The 19,937-nt window shown below is 42.0% G+C and overlaps 1 protein-coding gene across 3 annotated transcripts in view; it reads left to right on the plus strand.

The window, feature by feature from the left end:
• The window catches only part of rtn2a (reticulon 2a), a 28,590-nt gene that overhangs the window by 1,855 nt on the left and 6,798 nt on the right, over positions 1-19,937 (plus strand). The window contains exons 2-6 of one of the 3 annotated variants that reach the window (XM_067450962.1): positions 4,004-4,057; positions 5,632-6,120; positions 7,088-7,273; positions 12,363-12,570; positions 19,310-19,448. In XM_067450962.1, coding sequence (XP_067307063.1) covers positions 4,004-4,057; positions 5,632-6,120; positions 7,088-7,273; positions 12,363-12,570; positions 19,310-19,448 — 1,076 coding nt within the window. Of the gene's footprint in view, positions 1-4,003; positions 4,058-5,631; positions 6,121-7,087; positions 7,274-9,565; positions 9,915-10,733; positions 10,773-12,362; positions 12,571-19,309; positions 19,449-19,937 lie in introns of those variants that run through there. The other 2 variants (XM_067450964.1, XM_067450963.1) reach the window with 2 other exon arrangements.

A 19,937-nucleotide genomic window follows, 5' to 3' on the forward strand; every position in this document is an offset into this window, starting at 1 on the left:
CAGAATGCACATCTTTGCTTAGTGCTATCTATGATCAGCACGGTACAGAAATATTACAAACAGTTCCTTGCTCATATTAGTGATGTGGATGTATTAGTGAATGGATGATGGTTTTCTACCAAAACTATGGCACAGTATTTTTCTACATTCCTTTTTTTTTTTGTGAGTGAGAAACCTTACGCTAGCTTATTAAGGGTGCGTTCACACTTGTAGTTTGGTTTGTTTGGTTCGGACCAAAAAACAAAAACAAAACATATAGTCCTGGTCTGCTTAGCGTTCACACTGGCATTTTTAACAGCGAAACTAAAGTTGCTGAACCAAAGGCATAGGGATACGGTTACAACCTGATTGGTTGTGATGGAGCTTGCTTACCAAACATTGAAAACAATGCTGTGTGCTGAATTAAACGCGATCATTTTATCCACATGGTTTTATTTTTACCAGCTGAGACCTCACGGAGAGCTCATAAAATGTTCAAAACATTCAAAACAGCAGCAGGATTTCCTCTGTTGCAGAAACGAAGATCTGCTGCAAAACAGACGGCAGTTCAGTCGTCTGGATGGCCAACACAGGTACTTTGATGATTTTTCTAGCATTTTCGAAACATGCTCGTCGGACCAAATATTGATGAGGACCTTTACCTCCTCTTTGCTCCATGTTTGCCCTCTACTCATTCTGGATCAAGCCTGCAGTCTCCCTCTCATTTACTGAAGCTTTCGCGCCTCGATCGCCCCCCGGTGACCGGTCCCAGTATAGCCGCCCCTCTGTGCTTTCTAATGGACGCGAGGCAAACTAAATAATAAAATTACACTTCAAATATTTTTTCCCCAAAGTTAGTTTATGTCATTGAAGGCAGTTATCATCACGATGATTTCATTTCAAGTGTTCGTTTTTAAAATAAGTTTAGTTTTAGTTAGTTATCTGACGCTTTAAAAACAGGGAGTGTGACGTCATGATTGACAGCTGAGACTGACGGCTTCTCTGAGTGAAGTTGTCACTGAAGCACTAACGGACTTTTTTTGGAATTTTTGGGAGCAGATTGGTGCTTTAGCTTTAATTTCCATAACTGTTTATTTCACACCAACATAATTAATTGTTCTGCATCTGCGAGAGTGTGGGCAGGCTTTTGATTTCGCAGCTGTCCTTCCTGCTCTACTTCCTGCGCTCTACTGGCTCTACTGCGCAACTCCGGTCCCGAAATCGCTACTGCGCAGACTCTGTCCCAAGATGTTAGCGCCGTGCACCCCCGCCTGAAAGCTTCAAATATGGCAAGCGGAAACGGATGATGTCGAGTCGTCCATATTTTTTTACGGTCTATGTTCTGGATACACCGATCTTTCCGCGTCATCAAATCAGCTGATTGTAGCATCACAGCTTGTGACATTACGTCCTGTTTTTGGTTTGTTTGGTCCGTGTTGCATTCATATATCAATCGAACCGCACCAGAGTTGGTTTGGAAGCAGACCGAGACCCATCTTTTAGCTTGTTAAGTTCGCACCAGGGTTCAGATGGCAGCGTTCACATTATGTTCAAATGAACAGCACTTACTGAGCAATCGCACCAGGGTTCGTTTTAATCCAACCGAACATGACGCAAAGTGACACTTTGACATCGTCCTGTTTTTGGTCTTTGATCCATGTTGCATTCATATATCATTCTAAGAGTTGGTTTGGAAGTTGACAGAGACCCATCTTTTCAGTGGTTTTCACACTAGCAGAAATCACACCAGAGTTTGTTTTAATTGGAACAAACCTGCCAAGTGTGAACACCCCAAAGTGGGAACGCACCCTAAAACTAGATAGTCTAGGAACTTTGCTCTTCACCGTGGAAGCAAGCTATTTCATGTGAATGTGCGAGACTAGGTGAATAACTAATAACAGCTATAACTTAAATAACATGATAACAAATACCAGTTTTCAATATCGAGCATGAGCTGTTTTTAAAATAAATGGAAGCGACTGACACCGGATCCCTTGCACAAGGTGAAAACTGTTGCAACCTGTCTGCAATTTAATTCAAATATATTTTTAAAGTTTCAGATATCAGAGAGTCTGGGGATATCACACAGTGGGATATGGCTAGGTAGAAGCTATTTTGAGTTTACAACTATACTTCAATATAACAACAATTCAGCTTAAGTAAGCTTTAATTATTTTATGCTATTGAAGTAGTTCCACATAAATTAGGCCTAGCTTACTAAAAGCCAAAACGTTGACAAAGAAAAACGTTCCAAGCAAGCGTATAAAGCGCTGACTTCTGGATGTTTTTTACCAGTTTTTTCAGGGATTAGCATGGCTCTGTGGAATACTTGATTCTGATTGGTCAATTGCGCCATCAGTGGTATGTTATGCCCCGTTCCAGGCAGATTTTTGAGCCAGTAAGTTACTTCACACCACGACTCATGACTTTGTAGTGTTCCAGGCAAAGTCACGCCAAATTGCCTGAGCGGTATTGTGGTAGCTAGATGTAAACAAAGCATGCTGGATCGTATGGGGCTTATGCTCATTTTTTTTGCAGGCGTGACGTCAGGACTCGTAACTAGGAGTACAACTGATCTAGTATGAGTTCACGGGTGTGAAGCCACAGGTTTGACTGCCGTTCCAGTGCACTTTCACGGGTCAAAGGTTGGAAAAACACGGGTTAAGGGTTGACTGGAATGCAGCTTTATTCCCCGATAACAACCAGTAAAAATTGATAACACAGACTCTTTCAGGGAACTGTCACTGAAGTTGGCGCTTTATGCTTGCTAGGAACGATTTTTCTTCAAGTTTTGCGTTTGGTGAACTAATAAAATATTAAAACTCAAATCAAATTTTGTGTAGAACTATTTCATTATGTCATCCGAGTATCTCGCTCTTTTGTTTCATACAAACGCAGATTTTTTTTGTACACTGTAATGGATAACAAACAGCTAAAATTGTACAGTTTCATATCAAATATCGAATCACTATCTATTATCCTCATAATTATTTATGTGCCGCAATACGGTGTAATAAGTAGTAATAATAATGTACAGTTTCCTTTAAATGTCTGTCTAGTCTGAACTTGCCACTTGCTAGCAACTGCATTATTTGCGGAAGCTTTACGTTTAAAGTCCTAATGAAATATTTCAACTCAAGTCAATATTTTGTCTAATTTCTAATTTTATGTGTCTAGTAACAGTGCAATAAGTGGGATAATGTACATCCAGCCGGTTGTTATCGGGAAAAAAAACAGCTTCAGAGCAAAGACTATTACTGATCGGGGTTTATTTTGTGATAGCAACCAACTGGATGTACATTATCCCTTACATAACATAACGCTCTTATATCTTTAAATAGGACAAAAAATTACAAGTGACAATTGCCTTTGTGAAGAAAACAAAAACCCTTGTTATAGCAACACTGGTGGCCGTTAAGTAAACTGCAGCTAGCAACTTATTGCTTGTGCATGTGCACATAACTTACAAGAGGCTGATCGTGATTCAAGGTCCCAGTATTCATGGAAAGTTCTTTTTCGTTCTTTGCTTACAAGTAAAAAGACATTGGAAATACCTTTGCATCGATTTCTAGACAGAGCAATGTTTTAGATGAATATGTAAATATGTGCTGCATGCTTTCCTGTCAATAACAAAATAAACACACAACAAAAAATAACAGCAGTGAAAATATAGTAGTTAAGAAAGCAAGTGATCATAGCCATGTGGATATATTTACACTTGCTCTGGGAATGTGAGACTAGTTTAAATCTTTTCTTTGTATGACACTTGACATTGTAAGCATTCGTTTCATGTGTCGAACGGAAGAGAGGCTCTCAGGAGTGCATGTAGACAATACATCATTTTGATTTTCCAGAGTCCTTCACATAAAAATCAATCTACAGGCTTTCATAGACAACCTAGGTCACGGATTTTAAGTTTCATTACAAGCTGCTCAAACGTTGGCAATAAAAAAAAGGATTGATTGATGAATATTCTTACATAAAGACCCTGTAAATTGAGCATCATATTTCTATCTCGTTTCAGAGGAATTTGGAACAGTGAACTCAACACCTGACTCCACTCCTTCCTGCTCAGATGGTAATATTTTCTTATACTGTGTATAGTGCCCTCCACTAATATTGTCTCCCTTAGTAAACATAAGCAAAGGTGGCTGTGTAAATAAATCTGCATTGTTTATCTTTTTGATCTTTCATAAATAAATCAAAAAATCAAAAAATTCTAAACTTTTAATGAAGTAAAATGATTGAAATTGGGGTAAAAACAATTATGAAATGTTTTTCTTAAGTTCACGTTGGCTACAATTATAGGCTCCCAATTATTGCTACGTCCTTGTCTCAAGATCACAGCTTTGAGTATTCTTCTATAATGCCTGAGTTTGGAGAACACCTGACAAGAGATCAGAAACCATTCCTTCATACAGAATCTCTCCAGATCCTTCATATTCCCAACTCCATGTTGGCGCTTCTTCTCTTGACAGTGTTTTTTGATGTTTGTTTTTTTGCGGGATAATTTTCCTGATGGTAGAATGAACCACAGCCCAAGATTTATAGCAGAGGCCATCATGTTCAGATTTTTAATCTGTTGGTATTTGCTAGAATCCATGATACCATGTATCTGAACAAGATTCCCAGGACCTCCAGCAAAAACAGTCCCACAATATTAAAGATCCGTATATTTAACCGTGGACATTGGGTACTTTTATCCCTGTTTGGACCAAACCCATCTGGTGGGTTTGCTGTCAAAAAGCTAGGGTTTTTTGTGTGTTTTGTTTTGTTTTGCTTTCTTTTTATTTTATTTTATCTGACCATAGAGCTATGACCCTTTTGAAGTTCCAGTCATGTCTGACAACTGAATATGCTGGAGTCTATTTTTGGATGAGCAAGGAGTTTTTTTGCTGTTTTTTTACTTTACTATCCCAAAGTTTGCTATATTTTTTTATGCTGTTTGATATTTTTTTAGGCTTTCTGACCACAACACTCAACTAATCTCTGCAATTCACCATCCTTGGAGAGTCATTGTCCACTCAAACTCTCCTCCTCACTGTGCATTAGTACGATATAGACACATGTCCTCTTTCAGGCAGATTTGTAACATCTTTAGTTTATTGGAACTTCTTAACTATTGCCCTGAAGGTGGAAATGGGAATTTTCAATGATTTAGCTTTTCTTACAGACACTTTCTATTTTGTGAAGCTCAACAATCTTTTGCTGCACATCAGAACTCTATTCTTTGAATTTACTTGTGATGAATGATTAGGGGAATTTGGCCTTTTTGTTTCCTCATATTTATACTCATGTGGAAAGCCATGGCTGAACAATTTCATTCCCCTAGTTACTCTGGTGTGCTAAAAAATAAAATAAAAAAAAATGGAAATATGATTGGAAATATACTTTAGAGATATTTTACTCATAAGAATTTCTAGGGGTGCCATTAATTGTTGCCAACATGCATTTAAGAAAAAGAGATTATATAATAATATGCTAATATTTACCAAGGGTGCTAATACTAGTAGAGGGCACTGTAGGCTACGTAAATATATGAGTTCTTCAGTTAATTTTGTATGTTTTCCTGATATCCACATCTGTTATAGCCTCTGATAACCCTTGAGACTATTGTATACGCACTTATAAACATACGCCATTTTTGCTCAGGTGGAAATGAGGAGTCTGACTTCCCTGAACTGCAGACAGCCAGGGAATGGTCCGATGATGAGGAAGGCCTTGAGGATGATGACGCATGTCTCAGCAGCTCATCCGTATGGGGCACACCGCGTCAGAACTCCTTTGAGCTCACCTTCTCCTACATTGCCTTCTCCGAGAGCGATGGCTCATCACGGAGAGACTCAGGGCGCCGCAGGACTGGGGGGAGGGGCAGCCGTGGCTCACTGCACCGCACGGATACTCTGGAGAGCCAGGTACATCCAGACTCCCCTGCTGTGGAGTGGGACCCTCATGCCTTCTTGACTGTGGAAGGGGAGGGAGACATGGAGGAGGAGAGCCTGACGTGGACGTTACAGCCACAGAGTCACAGGGTGGAGGAGTTTCAGGATAAAAACAGAGAGACATTGGAAACAACGGAGGAGATCTCAGGCATCCAAAAACACATCGAAACATGCAGCCCTCAAAATGAGCAAATAATAGGTGCTCATAAAAACTGCCATTTTCTGCAAACTGAATAAATGTGTGTTTGCATGTGTGCACCATAGTCAAAGTAAACACTGAAGGAGCCTTAAAGGGATAGTTCACCCAAAAAGGAAATATTCGTCATTATTTACTTACCCTAAAGTTGTGTCAAACCCGTATGAGTTTCTATCTTCTGTTGAACACAAAAGAAGATAATTTAAAGAATGCTGGTAACTGCACAGTTGATGGCACCCATTGACTTCCATAGTAGGAAAAAAATACTGTGGAAGTCAATGGGTGCCATCAACTGTCCGGTTAACCGCATTCTTTAAAAAGTCTTCTTTTGTGTTCAACAGAAGAAATAAGCTCATACGGGTTTGACACAACTTGAGGGTGAGTAAATAACAACAAATATTAATTTGTTTAGGTGAACTATCCCTTTAAAGGGACCTGATCCATAATGACCAGAATATGATAGAGACCCAGGAGGTGGGCCCTTTGGTCTTTTGCCAGTATTTAAAACACCCAGAGAACCCTATGAATTATATATTGGGTAAAGACTATACCATTTATATCACTATATATATATATCAGTGCACTAAAAGCACTCAAAATAATTTAGGAACAGTCAAGCAATGCCCTATAAACAACTAAGAACACCCTAGAATCATGGTGGTGAGTTTTGCATGGCCATATACCATAAAAACAAACCAAAACTTTAACATAAAGGAGACTTTCTGTCTGTCAGATGACACATACGTTGTTTTTTTGTTTTGTTTATTGAAATATGAATAATGTCAGATTATACATATAAAATAAACTAATCAGTATAAAATATAAATACAAATAAATGAAAAAATATATAAGATTATGTCAAATAATAATTAAAAATAGGTACAGTGTATATAACTTATTGACCTTTTGCAATGAATCAGTGTGTTATACATATAAATTCATGGTGATTAACTGTGGATTATTCCGGCAGTACCACAGCTTCATGGGTCAGACCCTTCTGTTGCCACGGAAACCACAGCCACCCTGCAGATGGTGGACCCATCACACACAACACCTCCTGCCATTGGACGAAACACTCAGGAAGAACAGATCTGTAAGCAGTGGTGCTCTACTCTCAACTTATCGGAGGGGCCAACAATTCGCATCCAGATAGCAGGTTAGAAATCTCTATAATCAATGATCTGCTCTCCAAGACATGACTTAATTGTCATATTCTTTAGAGCCTGGTAATTTTCTGACAGCACTTCGTTAGTCAATATGTCAATATGTGAAACAGATCCGAGAGATATGGTTTCTCTTGTTCACAAGAAGCACAGGCTTCCTACACGTGAATACAAATGCTTGTGTATTATTGGAGATTACAGTTTCCATCTCCATGGTTACACACTCCAGGGGCTGCTACCATAATGGGCTGATACTACGGAGTGGATTCCTGGCCAGTCTGTCTTCGTTATTGCACACAGACCAGAACATGCAGAGTCATGCTGTCTGTATGCACTATACGCCTCAGAGCCATTATGGTTTGCATGTACTTCCCACATGGTGGTTAGAAGGGTGGTGGCAGAATGGATTATCATGTGCTGTTGTGTAACAAAGTATATTGACTATAAGGAGCCATTTGTGTCCAAAACAGACATTACACACAGTATTCATGTTACAGAAATGGACATCATGCGGAACAACAGATTTTCATTTTCACAATGTCAAAAGCATGTTATCATTCATAAGCAGAGCTGAGCTGCATAGCAGGACTAATAGAGGACGAGTAGATGCACATTAAAAAAATATTATCTGCAATAAATGTATTTATCAAAACACTGAGTCTCAAATTAACCATATATCTGTACACTGCAGAAAGAAAAAAAACTGGTAAAAAAAAAAAAAAAAAAAATTATATATATATATATATATATGCGTTTTAGTATTTCTGCATTGGCAAACTTTCTAACTTGTTTAAAGGTAAACACAATCTGCAAAGACACAAAAACTCTAATATTCAGGAGACGGTATATGAAAACAAATATTCATGTTTTTATGCAGTGTTACTTCTCAAGTAAATGTATCAAGGATTTTAGGAATTCTTACTGGAAAAAAGTAAAAAGGATAGTTCTTTCATGACAACTCTGAGTGTTTGGCATTGTAATGTACATGACAATGTTAATATGTTTAGAGTTGGCAGAATAAATCTGCTATGCTGCTGCTGCTCTACTATATAGCACACGTTAATTACTCGTGGCAGATCTATGCAGGTGGAGCTGAGAAAGGTGAAGGGTTTTGAAAGTGTGCTGAAAAGTGCTACAGCAAACGGTGACCAAGTACTGGAAAGTTGAACCATGAGCTCATTGGCTGCTAATACAGAAGGAACCAATCAGCTGTTATTAAGGCCGGGATGCACCATTCATGATGTGAATTTCGCCATCGCACTGCTGGATTTTTGTAACCACGTGTACTTTGTATGCAGTTTTGTTGCAGTATTTACATGAGTTGCAACTCGTGGCGAGAGATTGCTCAAAACTGCATGCGACGAATGCATGTGTACGAGTCAAAAGAAGTATACTATGCAATGCTGTGCATCCGCATACACGTAAAAAACAAAGTATACTTTCAGCTTTAAGGACATATCATCTTACACCATCAAGAGTTTCATGACAGAACTTTGTATTTCTCTAAAAAATGTAATTCTCACTACTTAGTAACTTAGTTACTTAGTTACACGTTACTCTAATCTGACTACTTTTTTCCAATAACAAATAATCTAACACATTAATATTTCCAAACCAGTATTCAACTTAAAATGTCAGGAGATACATTGTTGACATTACTGTTAAATATGCACTTCCAATAAAGTAAGTGTTGGCAAAAACGGTTGTCTTTTGTATGTTGAGGCAGCAGGGGTGTTGTCGGCAACTGCTGAATGTAACTAATAAAGTAACTTGTAATCTTACTTAGTTACTTTTAAAATAAAGTAATCTGTAAAGTAACTACGTTTTTATCTGTAAAGTAACTAAGTAACTAAGTAACTAACTTTTAAAATAAAGCAATCTGTAAAGTAACTAAGTTACTTTTTAAAGGAGTAATCAGTAATCAGATTACTTTTTCAAAGGAACCGTGGCAACACTGGCTATAAATAGAGTTCTATAGAAGAAAGAAGATCACACAGGTTTGAAACAACATTTTTTTTTTGCAGTATAAATAATATAAAAGCCTGTTTCCAAACGTTTTGTGCATAAATCATCAAGTTCATACTTCCAAAATTAAGAATAAAATTTAGAACCACGCACTTTAAACAGACTCCAGGCTTGTGGTATCCATAACATGAAAAACTTTCTGATAAGCATCCTTCCTGTTATGGGTGTTGTTTAACCAGTAAGCAAATGAAAATGTAGAAAGAAGAAAGGGAAATGAGGATAGGACAAAGAATGAATTAATATTTTTCATTAAAGTGGTTGATGCCTAAAGTCTAATGTTACTTATTAAGAGCATGTTATAGATTTACAGTGGTATTGCTTCACATCGTTATAGTCTAAACTGATCTCAGATTGATGTATAGTATGTATAATATATTTGTGAGAGAGTGTATTTGTATCCTTCCTACTATGTCAGTTTTACTGCCTCTGTCTTCTTTAATGGGGCGGGCACAATTGTGCCGATTTATTTTTGGGTCGATGGGCCAGGGGGGACTGCTGACAGTGCAGGCCCAGCCAAAAACAGCTTGAGGGGTTTTTAGAGAAGAACAGGGACAGAGACACAGGCCAGAGAGGGATCAGCCCATGAAGACTCCAAAATGACTAGTAAAGGTAAGGGACTGGGAAATACACACACCTGATCCTTTCAGAATATGAATGTCAGCATAGAGAAATAGAGAAATGTAAGCTGTGTGCACTTAGAGACTGGAGTTAGGTGAACTTTTATTCCTGTTTGAACCACATAGCAAAGAGTTGGAAGTTTAATTATGTGCTGTAATTTCAGTCAGGTTGATTGTTTTTATGTTTTTTAATTATGAACTGAGAGATATGTGTGGTATTTCATGATATTGGAACTTGTGTGTTTGTGTATGAGAATGGACTACTTTTGGATTCATTAATTCATTACATGTGGAATTGTGTTTTATGTATGTATAATATTCATTTGAGGGGCATGATGGTGATAGGTGGGTGTAATACTTTTTTACTTAGTAACCCTAACACTATACTTGATTCTAATTGGCCAGTTGCAGCTTTCAGTAGTCAAATATTTTGTACAATGACTGCTAAACCTTAACCATTGAAAGCAACAGTTTTTACTATATAACTGTGCTACTTTCTTATATTTTTTTGTATCACTCTGTGGCAACTTTCTTAAAAAGTCTTAAATTTTTACAAACATTTATTTATTTGGTAAATAGTGTAATAATAAGTGGGATAATGATGTCAGCCACAAAATAAAACCCTTCAGGATGATATGGTCACTTTTTCTGGATTTAGATTTAATGATAATGATTTATAAACATGATATTGTAGCTAACATTACTGAGATTTTGAAAATATATATTTCATTCAGTTTGAAAGTAAACAATTGGCTCTTTTTTAGAAAGTAGAATGTTTAAAATGTCATCAGCTTCAGTTGTTTGTTTACAGATACTGCCTGAGCAGACAAGCTAAAGCTAACCACATCAAGTAAGTCAGTAAGGCCACCTGGCATAACAATACACAGTTGTGTCTAAAGCTAGGGGCTTCTTACACATTACGTTGATGTTATAAATAGTACATCCACCTGCTGCTAGGTCCACCATTCAATCGCACGACAGACATGAATGGTATTAGAACTGTGAGGTAATTCTGAATGGATTAGCCACAGCATTAGCCTGTGAGCTGTTGCTTTGCTTATACGAGTCCCATTAGATAATTTACAAAGAGTTTTCCCAGTGTATAAAACTGACTTTAAAACTGAGTGATTGCGATTAAAAAGCTGTTCTCATTACTGAGATTCTAGGAGAGTAAGTTATAATGGTTTTTTTTGGAGCCCTGAGACTACTGATAGGCAATGGGATACAGGTTGAGTGTTGTCAGCAGGTGCTTTAAGAGACCACTTTAAATTCTTAGTTTCTCTTCCTTCCTACACTGACTAAAAATAGCCAAGGTCAGCCCAAAAGGCTCCTTGCAGTTTGTCTCCCTGTCATCAATAACTTAAACCTACCCACTCATTTAGCCTTGACTTTTCTATATTTTCTTATAAGATGTTTTGATTCACATGTATCTACATTGTATCCTTAGAGTGCTTGCTAAGCATAACTGTACTGATAGCCTATTCATCTTTGTAACCTTCTGTTTTGGTATTCGTTTAAAAAATAGAGTTCTAAACAAAGATTTGGGAGGAGCTACTGTAGTTAATCTAATCTCACCAATCATTACACAAGAATTTAGCCTATAAAAAGCTGCTTACCTCACTACCGTGTCACTCCATGTCCTGCATTATATCTGTCTATTTATTACTAGATAACAATTTTAAGTTATTCACAATTTTTTTTTTAAAGAAGTGTATACTTTAGGATTTAAGATTCTGTTCCGCAAACATTTGTCTCCATCCCTTTGTCTCGAGTGCAACAATTGGGTTCAGGAAGTAAAAATTCCATTCACTTTATCCATAGGGGAATTGATTTTTTTTTGATAACTTATAAAAGCTGAGTTCCATAATTTGCCAAACTAAGACACGCTTCTGGGACAACATCATTTGGTCTTGTTCATCCACTCAAGGCTCTATCTCTAACCTTAAATGATAGGTTAATACGGATGTTAAGCATTTAGCCTAATCTTAAGATCTGATTGGTTGATCTGAATGTTTCAGGGATGTTTATCCAAAAACACGTCCTAATTGGGTAAATCACATTAGGCTTCTTATCCATTTTAAGTGATCACAACCCCCCAATCCTAAGTATTAAACTTTGACATCTCCTACCCACACTGTTTGTGATACAGTCTGGGATGATACCTCTAATCATGTGCCTTGTTGAGGAGAGGCATGCTATTATAAGTGACACTGGAGAAGTACATTGGAATATTTTGAGAACACTGGAGGACTAAAATGTCATAGAGACGTACAATGTTTAAGAATCCACAAAGCAACACCCAGGAAACCACCCACAGTCCCCTAGCGTCCACCCAAATCTAATTTCATCTGCTTTTGTTTGTCAACCACAGTCTTTGGGAAACCATTGGTAGTCTAGTCTTGTAGTTTTAAACCCCAAACCTTTCTCTACCTCTATGTAGTAATGGACCTGATCTACTGGAAGGATATGGAGCGGACAGGGATGGTGTTCACAGGGCTGGTGGTGGGGCTGCTGTCTCTGTTCCAGCTGAGCATCATCACTGTGTTGTCCACTCTCTCCCTGGCCATCATCTGCTTCACCATCTCAGTCAGAATCTACTACAAACTGCTGCATGTGCTCCAGCTGGGAGATGGAGCACATCCCTTCCAGTGAGTCTCTGATCTCTTCTCCAGTCTACTTCACTTTTTAAAGACTTGATTCTAGATTCTAGTGACAGTGGCCCGTGCACACACTATGAACAGAGCATTTGGTTTTAGTATAGTATTATGCGGTGGTCAACAAATGTCCTTTTCATTTTGTCAAGATGATTTTCTTTTCTGATTTTAAACATTATCAGACAATGTGATGTACCTTATACAATTTTAAAAATATTGTTTTATATGATGGCCTTTAATAAAGTAACAGGGCTGACAGTCTAGTTTAATTTGAAATTAAAAGCCTTTAGTGTTGGAGGAAACACCTTCAAATTACTTTTCTTTAAAGTAACGTAATGGATTACTTTTAAATTTACTACAAAATAGTTTACGCACTTTTTCAAAAAAACTTTTTTCCCCATTTATTCCCCTCTCCTGTCACCATGTTGAGAGAAAACGTCTCGGTTACGTATGTAACCCTAGTTCCCTGAGGGAACGAGACGCTGCGTCGAAACGCTGTGAGAACGCCTCTGCGTTAATGCGTCGTGAAGCGCCTGTAGAACCATTCCATCGGAAAAAAGATCGATCGTCGCCGACGTGATGACGTCGCCGACGTGATGACGTCATCAACCGGAGACTATAAAAGGTCCGCGAACACAAACAGGAACTAGCTTCTGATAAAGCCTGAAGTAAGTGATCACGGACACGCCGGGAGTATGGCAGAGCGACGCAGCGTCTCGTTCCCTCAGGGAACTAGGGTTACATACGTAACCGAGACGTTCCCTTTCGGGGAACTCGAGCTGCGTCGAAACGCTGTGAGAACGCTTATACCCACATCGCCATAGGACCAAGTGTCTCGTATGTGTGAAGCCGAAGCGCACACGGTTACGAGAGTACCTGTGCCCCAACTGTAGATGCCAGGTCTAGTTCATAGAACCTGACGAAAGTTAAAGGAGACGACCATCCGGCCGCGTTTACAAATATCGTGGAGGGACGCCCCCGACAAAAGTGCTTAAGAAGCAGCCATACCCCTGGTTGAATGCGTCCGGACAGCCAGTGGAGACTGCTGCCCGGCCGCCTCATAAGCAAGTGAGATGGCCTCGACCACTCACTTGCTCATCCTCTGCTTAGATACTGGGGCCCCTTCTTAGGGGGCCCGAAACAGACAAACAGCTGATCAGTTTTCCTCCACAGCTTTTTGGCAGCTCTGTGGACATAGTATCTAGTGCTCTAACAGGGCACAGCAGATTAATCTTCCTGGTCTGACGTCGTGAAAGGAGGAGGACAGAATGCTTAAAGAGTAATGGGGCCCCGTGGGCTCGAGGAACCTTGGGGACATAACCCGGCCTGGGATGAGAAAACCCCGGCACAAACTCTAGACATGAGTGCATAACAGGCCTCAACCTTAAAGTGCCACGGAGGAAACGTGTAATCAGAGGGTGTCTTCCCAAGACACTCCACCCAAAGGGACGTGGACGGCACCCAAGGCCGCCACGTACGCCTCTATTGTGGAGGGGGTCAACCCTGCCGAGAACCTTGCCTGCAGAAACTCCAGCACTGTACCAACCGGGCAGTTAACTGGGTCCCACTGGCGTTCTCTGCACCATGCTGAGAAAAGTTTCCCTTTCAGAGCGTACAGTTTCCTCGTGGACGGAGCTCTGGAGTGAAGGATGGTCTCTACGACCTCGGCCGAGAGACCTTCCTCTATGAGCCTAGCCCCCTCAGAGGCCAGGCCCACGGTTACCACATCTCTGGGCGTGGGTGCAGGAATCTCCCGCCCGCCTGAGAGAGTAGATCCCTCCTGGTCGGAATCTCCATCGGAGAGCCTTCCAGAAAAGATATCAGGTCCGAAAACCATACTCGGGTCGGCCAATACGGAGCCACTAGGAGTACCTGGGCCCCGTCCCGGCGTACCCTCTCCAGAACTCCTGGAAGCAAGACAATCGGGGGGAAGGCGTACAGAGGTAGCCTCGGCCACCCCTGTACCATGGCATCCAACCCCAGGGGCTGGATGGGTCAGAGAAACCACTGCGGGCAGTGCAGAACTCTCCGCCGAAGCAAATAGCTCCCATATACCTTCCATAGGAGCTCCACCACTTCTGGGTGGAGTCTCCATTCCCCGGGCCTCGGCCCCTGCCTCGACAGGCTGTCTGCTTCCTGATTCAGGACCCCCGGGATATATACTGCTCTGACTGACAGCAATTTCCCTTGGGCCCACAGGAGGATCCGATGTGCCAATTGTCCACCGGACGGGACCTCAGACCCCCCTGGTGATTTATATAGACGACCACCGATGTGTTGTCTGCACATGGTGGCCCCTTGAGGTCGGGCAGGAACTGTTTCAATGCAAGAAACACTGCGAGCATCTCTAGCCGATTTACGTGCCAGTGCCGCTGATGTTCCTGCCATAGACCCTGGGATGAGCGACCACTCATGGTCGCCCCCCCAGCCCGTGAGAGAGGCATCTGTCGTTAGCGTTACGCGACGAACATGAGCCCCCAACACGGGACCCTGAGCGGGTTTTTCCACATGACCAGAGCACGTAGGCATCGCCGCGTGACTTTGATCGTGCGGAGCGGATTTCCCCTCGGGGAGAACCCTTTTGTTTTGAGCCACCACTGCAGTGGCCTCATGTACAGTAGGCCAAAAGATATCACGTTGGACGCTGCTGCCATGAGACCTAACAGTTTCTGGAACCGTTTCACAGTGACGGCTCGGCCTAGCTTCTGTTCTTTGGCGGCTGCCAGGATCGATGCTATGCGTGTTGGCGATAATTGCGCCCGCATAATTACCGAGTCCCAGCTCACACCTAGAAAAGTGGTTCTCTGAGCCGGAGAAAGCACACTCTTCTTGGCGTTCAGCCTCCACCCCAGTTTCGACATATGGGCGAGAACAGCATCTCGATGCTGAACCGCCATCTGCTCTGTATTCGCTAGAATCAGCCAGTCGTCGATATAGTTCAGTATGCGGATGCCCTGTAGACGCAGCGGCGCCAGAGCTGCATCCACACACTTGGTGAACGTGCGGGGTGACAGTGCTAGACCGAAGGGAAGTACACGATATTGGTATGCCCCTCCCCCGAAGGCAAACCTCAGGAACTTCCTGTGATGTGGAAAGATGGAGACATGAAAATACGCATCTTTGAGGTCTATGGTAACAAACCATTCCTCCGATTTGACCTGCGCTACAATCTGTCTGAGTGTAAGCATCTTGAATTTGAGCTTGGCCACCGAGCGATTCAATAGCCGCAGATCTAATATCGGGCGTAAGCCCCCATCCTTCTTCGGCACGATGAAGTAACGGCTATAAAAGCCAGACTCCCTGCTGGGAGGGGGAACCCTCACTATAGCCCCTTTTTGCAGGAGTGTCTCTACTTCCTGTGCCATTACCAGAGCCTGCTCCGGGCCCACCTCTGTAGGTAGGACACCGCAGAAAGGAGGTGGCCGACTTCTGAACTGAATGGCGTACCCCTTTTCTATTATCTGCAGGACCCACTGAGATATATTCGATAGACGTTTCCACTCGTCTAGAAAATCTACTAAGGGAACCAGCCTCTCGAGGCTGGCCTCTGGTGTATTTTGAGCAACAAGCACAGTGCCCTGAAGCGGCGGACCGGCAGGGAACGACTGACTTGACTGCTCGGGAGCCCCCCGAAGGGGGAGCGGACCACCCTCGAGTGGCCCGCGGGGACCGTCTGCGCCCCGGCATTGCGGCGGGGTTGGCAGCGCGGCCCCCAGAGGGCGCTGCAGGACAACGGGTACCGTAGGCAGAGGTAAACACCGTTTCCCTTCGGAGGGGACTACCCTCAGCGTCCTTTTGTTTCCCCTGCCCTCCGAGGAGGGGGCGGACCACCCTCAGGTGGCCCGCGGAGACCCTCTGCGCCCCGACATTGCGGCGGGGTTGGCAGCGCGGCCCCTTGAGGGTACCGAAGGAAGACGGGTACCGTATGCTGAGGTAAGCACCGTCTTCCCACGGAGGGGAAACTAAGGGAACCAGCCTCTCGAGGCTGGCCTCTGGTGTAATTCGAGCAGCGAGTGCAGTGCCCTGAAACGGCGAACCGGCAGGGAACACCTGACCTGACTGCTCGCATGCCCTCCGAGGAGGGGGCGGACCACCCCCAGGTGGCCCGCGGAGACCCTCTGCGCCCTGACATTGCGGCGGGGTTAGCAGCGCGGCCCCCTGTGGGCACCGAAGGAAGACGGGTACCGTGTGCTGAGGTAAGCACCGATTTCCTTCGGAGGGGAAATGCCAGGGACGATGCAGCTGAAGGCGAGAGATAGCTCGCAAGCGTCTCTTCGATCTTCGGCATCGCCCCATAACCATAGTGTCTCAGCCCAAATATATTACTATATGCAGATGTATGTGGGCTGAACACTCTATATGATACCGCTTGTTTCCTCCATGACCTAGACACCTCGGTGTGCAGGTCAGGGAAGAATGGCAGGACGTTGATGCATTGCACGAGAGGGCAGGAATCGCTCATCTAATTTCGTTCTCTCTGATTTCGATGGGATTCAGATCTATCAGCCAGCCAGTCATTTCTTATTTTTATATTTAACCTGGCCACAGCTCTCGTGAGAACCTCAACTCACTAGCGGGTGACTGAAGTGGCGAGTCTTCAGTCGCGATGCTCTCAACGTCCACCTCCTCAGAGCTGGATAGTTGGAGCACCGGTGCCCCGCCCAGGGAGGAAGAGACCGCAGAGCGGGCTTCCAAACCCCGAGACGAGACACTGGACGATACAGGTGAGGGCTGAGATAAGGCTGGGCCCGTCTCAAACCCCTCTGTAAAGTCCACTTTTTTTTTTTTTTTTTTTTTACTCGCATGGGACTGAAGTGGCGAATCTTCAGTCGCGATGCTCTCAACGTCCACCTCCTCGGAGCTGGATAGTTGGAGCACCGGCGGCTCTCTCGGGAGGGAAGAAACCGCAATGCGTGCTTCCAAGCCCCGAGAAGAACCGCTGGATGGAGCAGGTGAGGGCAGAGATAAGGCAGTGCCCGTCTCAAACCCCTCTGCAACATCCCATTGTGAACCCCACGACTGCAGCCTCCGCTCTGCCTCGGCAGCAGCGGGACCAGAGCCGCGGGGAACACGAGCCGAGGCACCCTCCTCGAAGAGTGCCCGGCGGGAGCGCAGCGTTCTCAGTGGCATACGCTCACAGTGCTCGCAAGCAGCCCCCTCGAGGGCTGCCTGGGCATGCTGCGCTCCCAAGCATGCAACACAGAGAAGATGTGTGTCCCTGCCCGAGATGTAGCGTGGGCAGGGAGGAACACACTTTCTGAAATTGCTGCTTTCACTCGCCATTTCTATCTATTTTATTTTCTCTTTTTTCTGTTAATATATGAAATATTTAACAAAAGGGTGGAAAATCTCTGATAATAGACAGACAAAAACACCAAATAGACAGACAGGTTCACACAGATCGCTTACTGAAGGCACAGAAGCTAGTTCCTGTTTGTGTTCGCGGACCTTTTATAGTCTCCGGTTGATGACGTCATCACGTCGGCGACGTCATCACGTCGGCGACGATCGATCTTTTTTCCGATGGAATGGTTCTACAGGCGCTTCACGACGCATTAACGCAGAGGCGTTCTCACAGCGTTTCGACGCAGCTCGAGTTCCCCGAAAGGGAACAAGAAAAAGTGCTTTACCATTCTAAATGTTCACATGCATTTACATTTCATTTGCACAAAAACAGATTCAGTATTCCACAAAATGAATAGTGTAATGCAAACTCAGAATATTGTGTAAACCTCCAATAATTTGAATGTTCAAATGTTAAATAAAACATACTGTACTGTATATACTTTATATATTTAACCTCATTTTCACTTTCCAGTTTCTATGCTGATGACATTCGATAATGCAATTCAGCAATACTAAGCAGAAATGACTTTGGATAAACATCACATTTGTGTTTCATTTTTTGTATTAATTGCAATTAGTTACTTTTTATTAGTTTACTTTTTTTAAATTAATGCATTCATTTTAAAAGTAACTTTCCCCAACACTGCAAGCCTTGTGTTCAAAGATCATGACATTCCAAAGTGCTTATTAGGAAAAGTGCTAATATTTCTACAGTACAAAAAATTGTTAAGATTGTTCCCTACTGATAAAATAAAATATTATAAAATATACTGATACAAATAAGATACATTTACTTTTGCTTGCAGTGTTCACTAGATATATTTACATGTTTTTCACACATGACCAATGACATCATTTCCATTGACCAAAATTTTTGCCTCTAATGAAGTTCGTCAAAAGTCATTGGGAGTTGTTTTATTTTTGATTTAATACAAAAGTTTTAATTCTGTCCAAAATAGAATTTTAGCCCTATTGTATAGGATATATAAAATGCTAGCCATGAGATTAGCCTTAGAAAAAAATAAGACATTTTGTTACAAAAATGTATACAAGATAAATTCCACCACAGAATACTATATTAATCAGGGGATATGAGATGTCATGGAAATTGCACGGAAATTGCATTATTCATTATTATATAAAAATTACAGTATTCTTCTGTGATGCACGTTTATGGACATTATTAGAAAACAAATTAAATGAATAAATTAGGGAGAGTGTGAAAAGTTTATTTTCATATGGACAAAAGAGAAACTGTGAAACTTTTGAAGAAGAAACTATGGCCTCTAATTCAGTTAAATGCATCATCTTGATGCCAAAATGTTAATTTGACATCTGTGTTTTCAATGAGTGTACGGCTGTGTCTCTCTGCATTGATGTGTTGCAGGTCATATCTAGACTTGGACATCGGTTTAAGTGGGGAAGAAGCTCAGAGCTACGTGCAGAGGGCTATTCTGTTGTCCTTCTCTGCGGTGGACACTCTGAGGAACCTCATCTTTGTGGGCAACCTATTTAACTCCCTCAAGGTACAGCCCTGGAATTCATGGTTTTGTATAAAATGTATTTGTCTTAACACCCATACCCTAATCTGTACCCCATACCCTAAACGATTATATTCCACGTTCATGAAAAGAGTCATCAGTCTCAAATTCTCTCTCTCTCTCTCTCTCTCTCTCTCTCTCTCTCTCTCTCTCTCTGAGAACATCTCTCTTTCAGAAAGATTCACATGGCTTGTACACATTCACATTTCTCGTTTTATGTTCTGTAGTTCCTGTCATAAAATATTTTTGTCCTATTTTCTTCTCTTCTCCACTTCTATTTATTAAATTCTCATTTATTTTTTTTAGTTTTTTGGTCTCCTCTTATATTCAGTCCTTGAATGTGACTTTTTTTTCCTTCATCCTCAAGAGAAATGCATTTTAATGAGTGAGAAACAAAATGTTGAAAAATATATCATATTTCATAGGAATATGTGTTTTTAGGCTATTGACCTGTAGTATCGTCTCAACAGGAAG

This window comes from Pseudorasbora parva, chromosome 8 (genome assembly GCF_024679245.1).
Source record: "Pseudorasbora parva isolate DD20220531a chromosome 8, ASM2467924v1, whole genome shotgun sequence".
NCBI classification, from domain to species: Eukaryota; Metazoa; Chordata; class Actinopteri; order Cypriniformes; family Gobionidae; genus Pseudorasbora; species Pseudorasbora parva.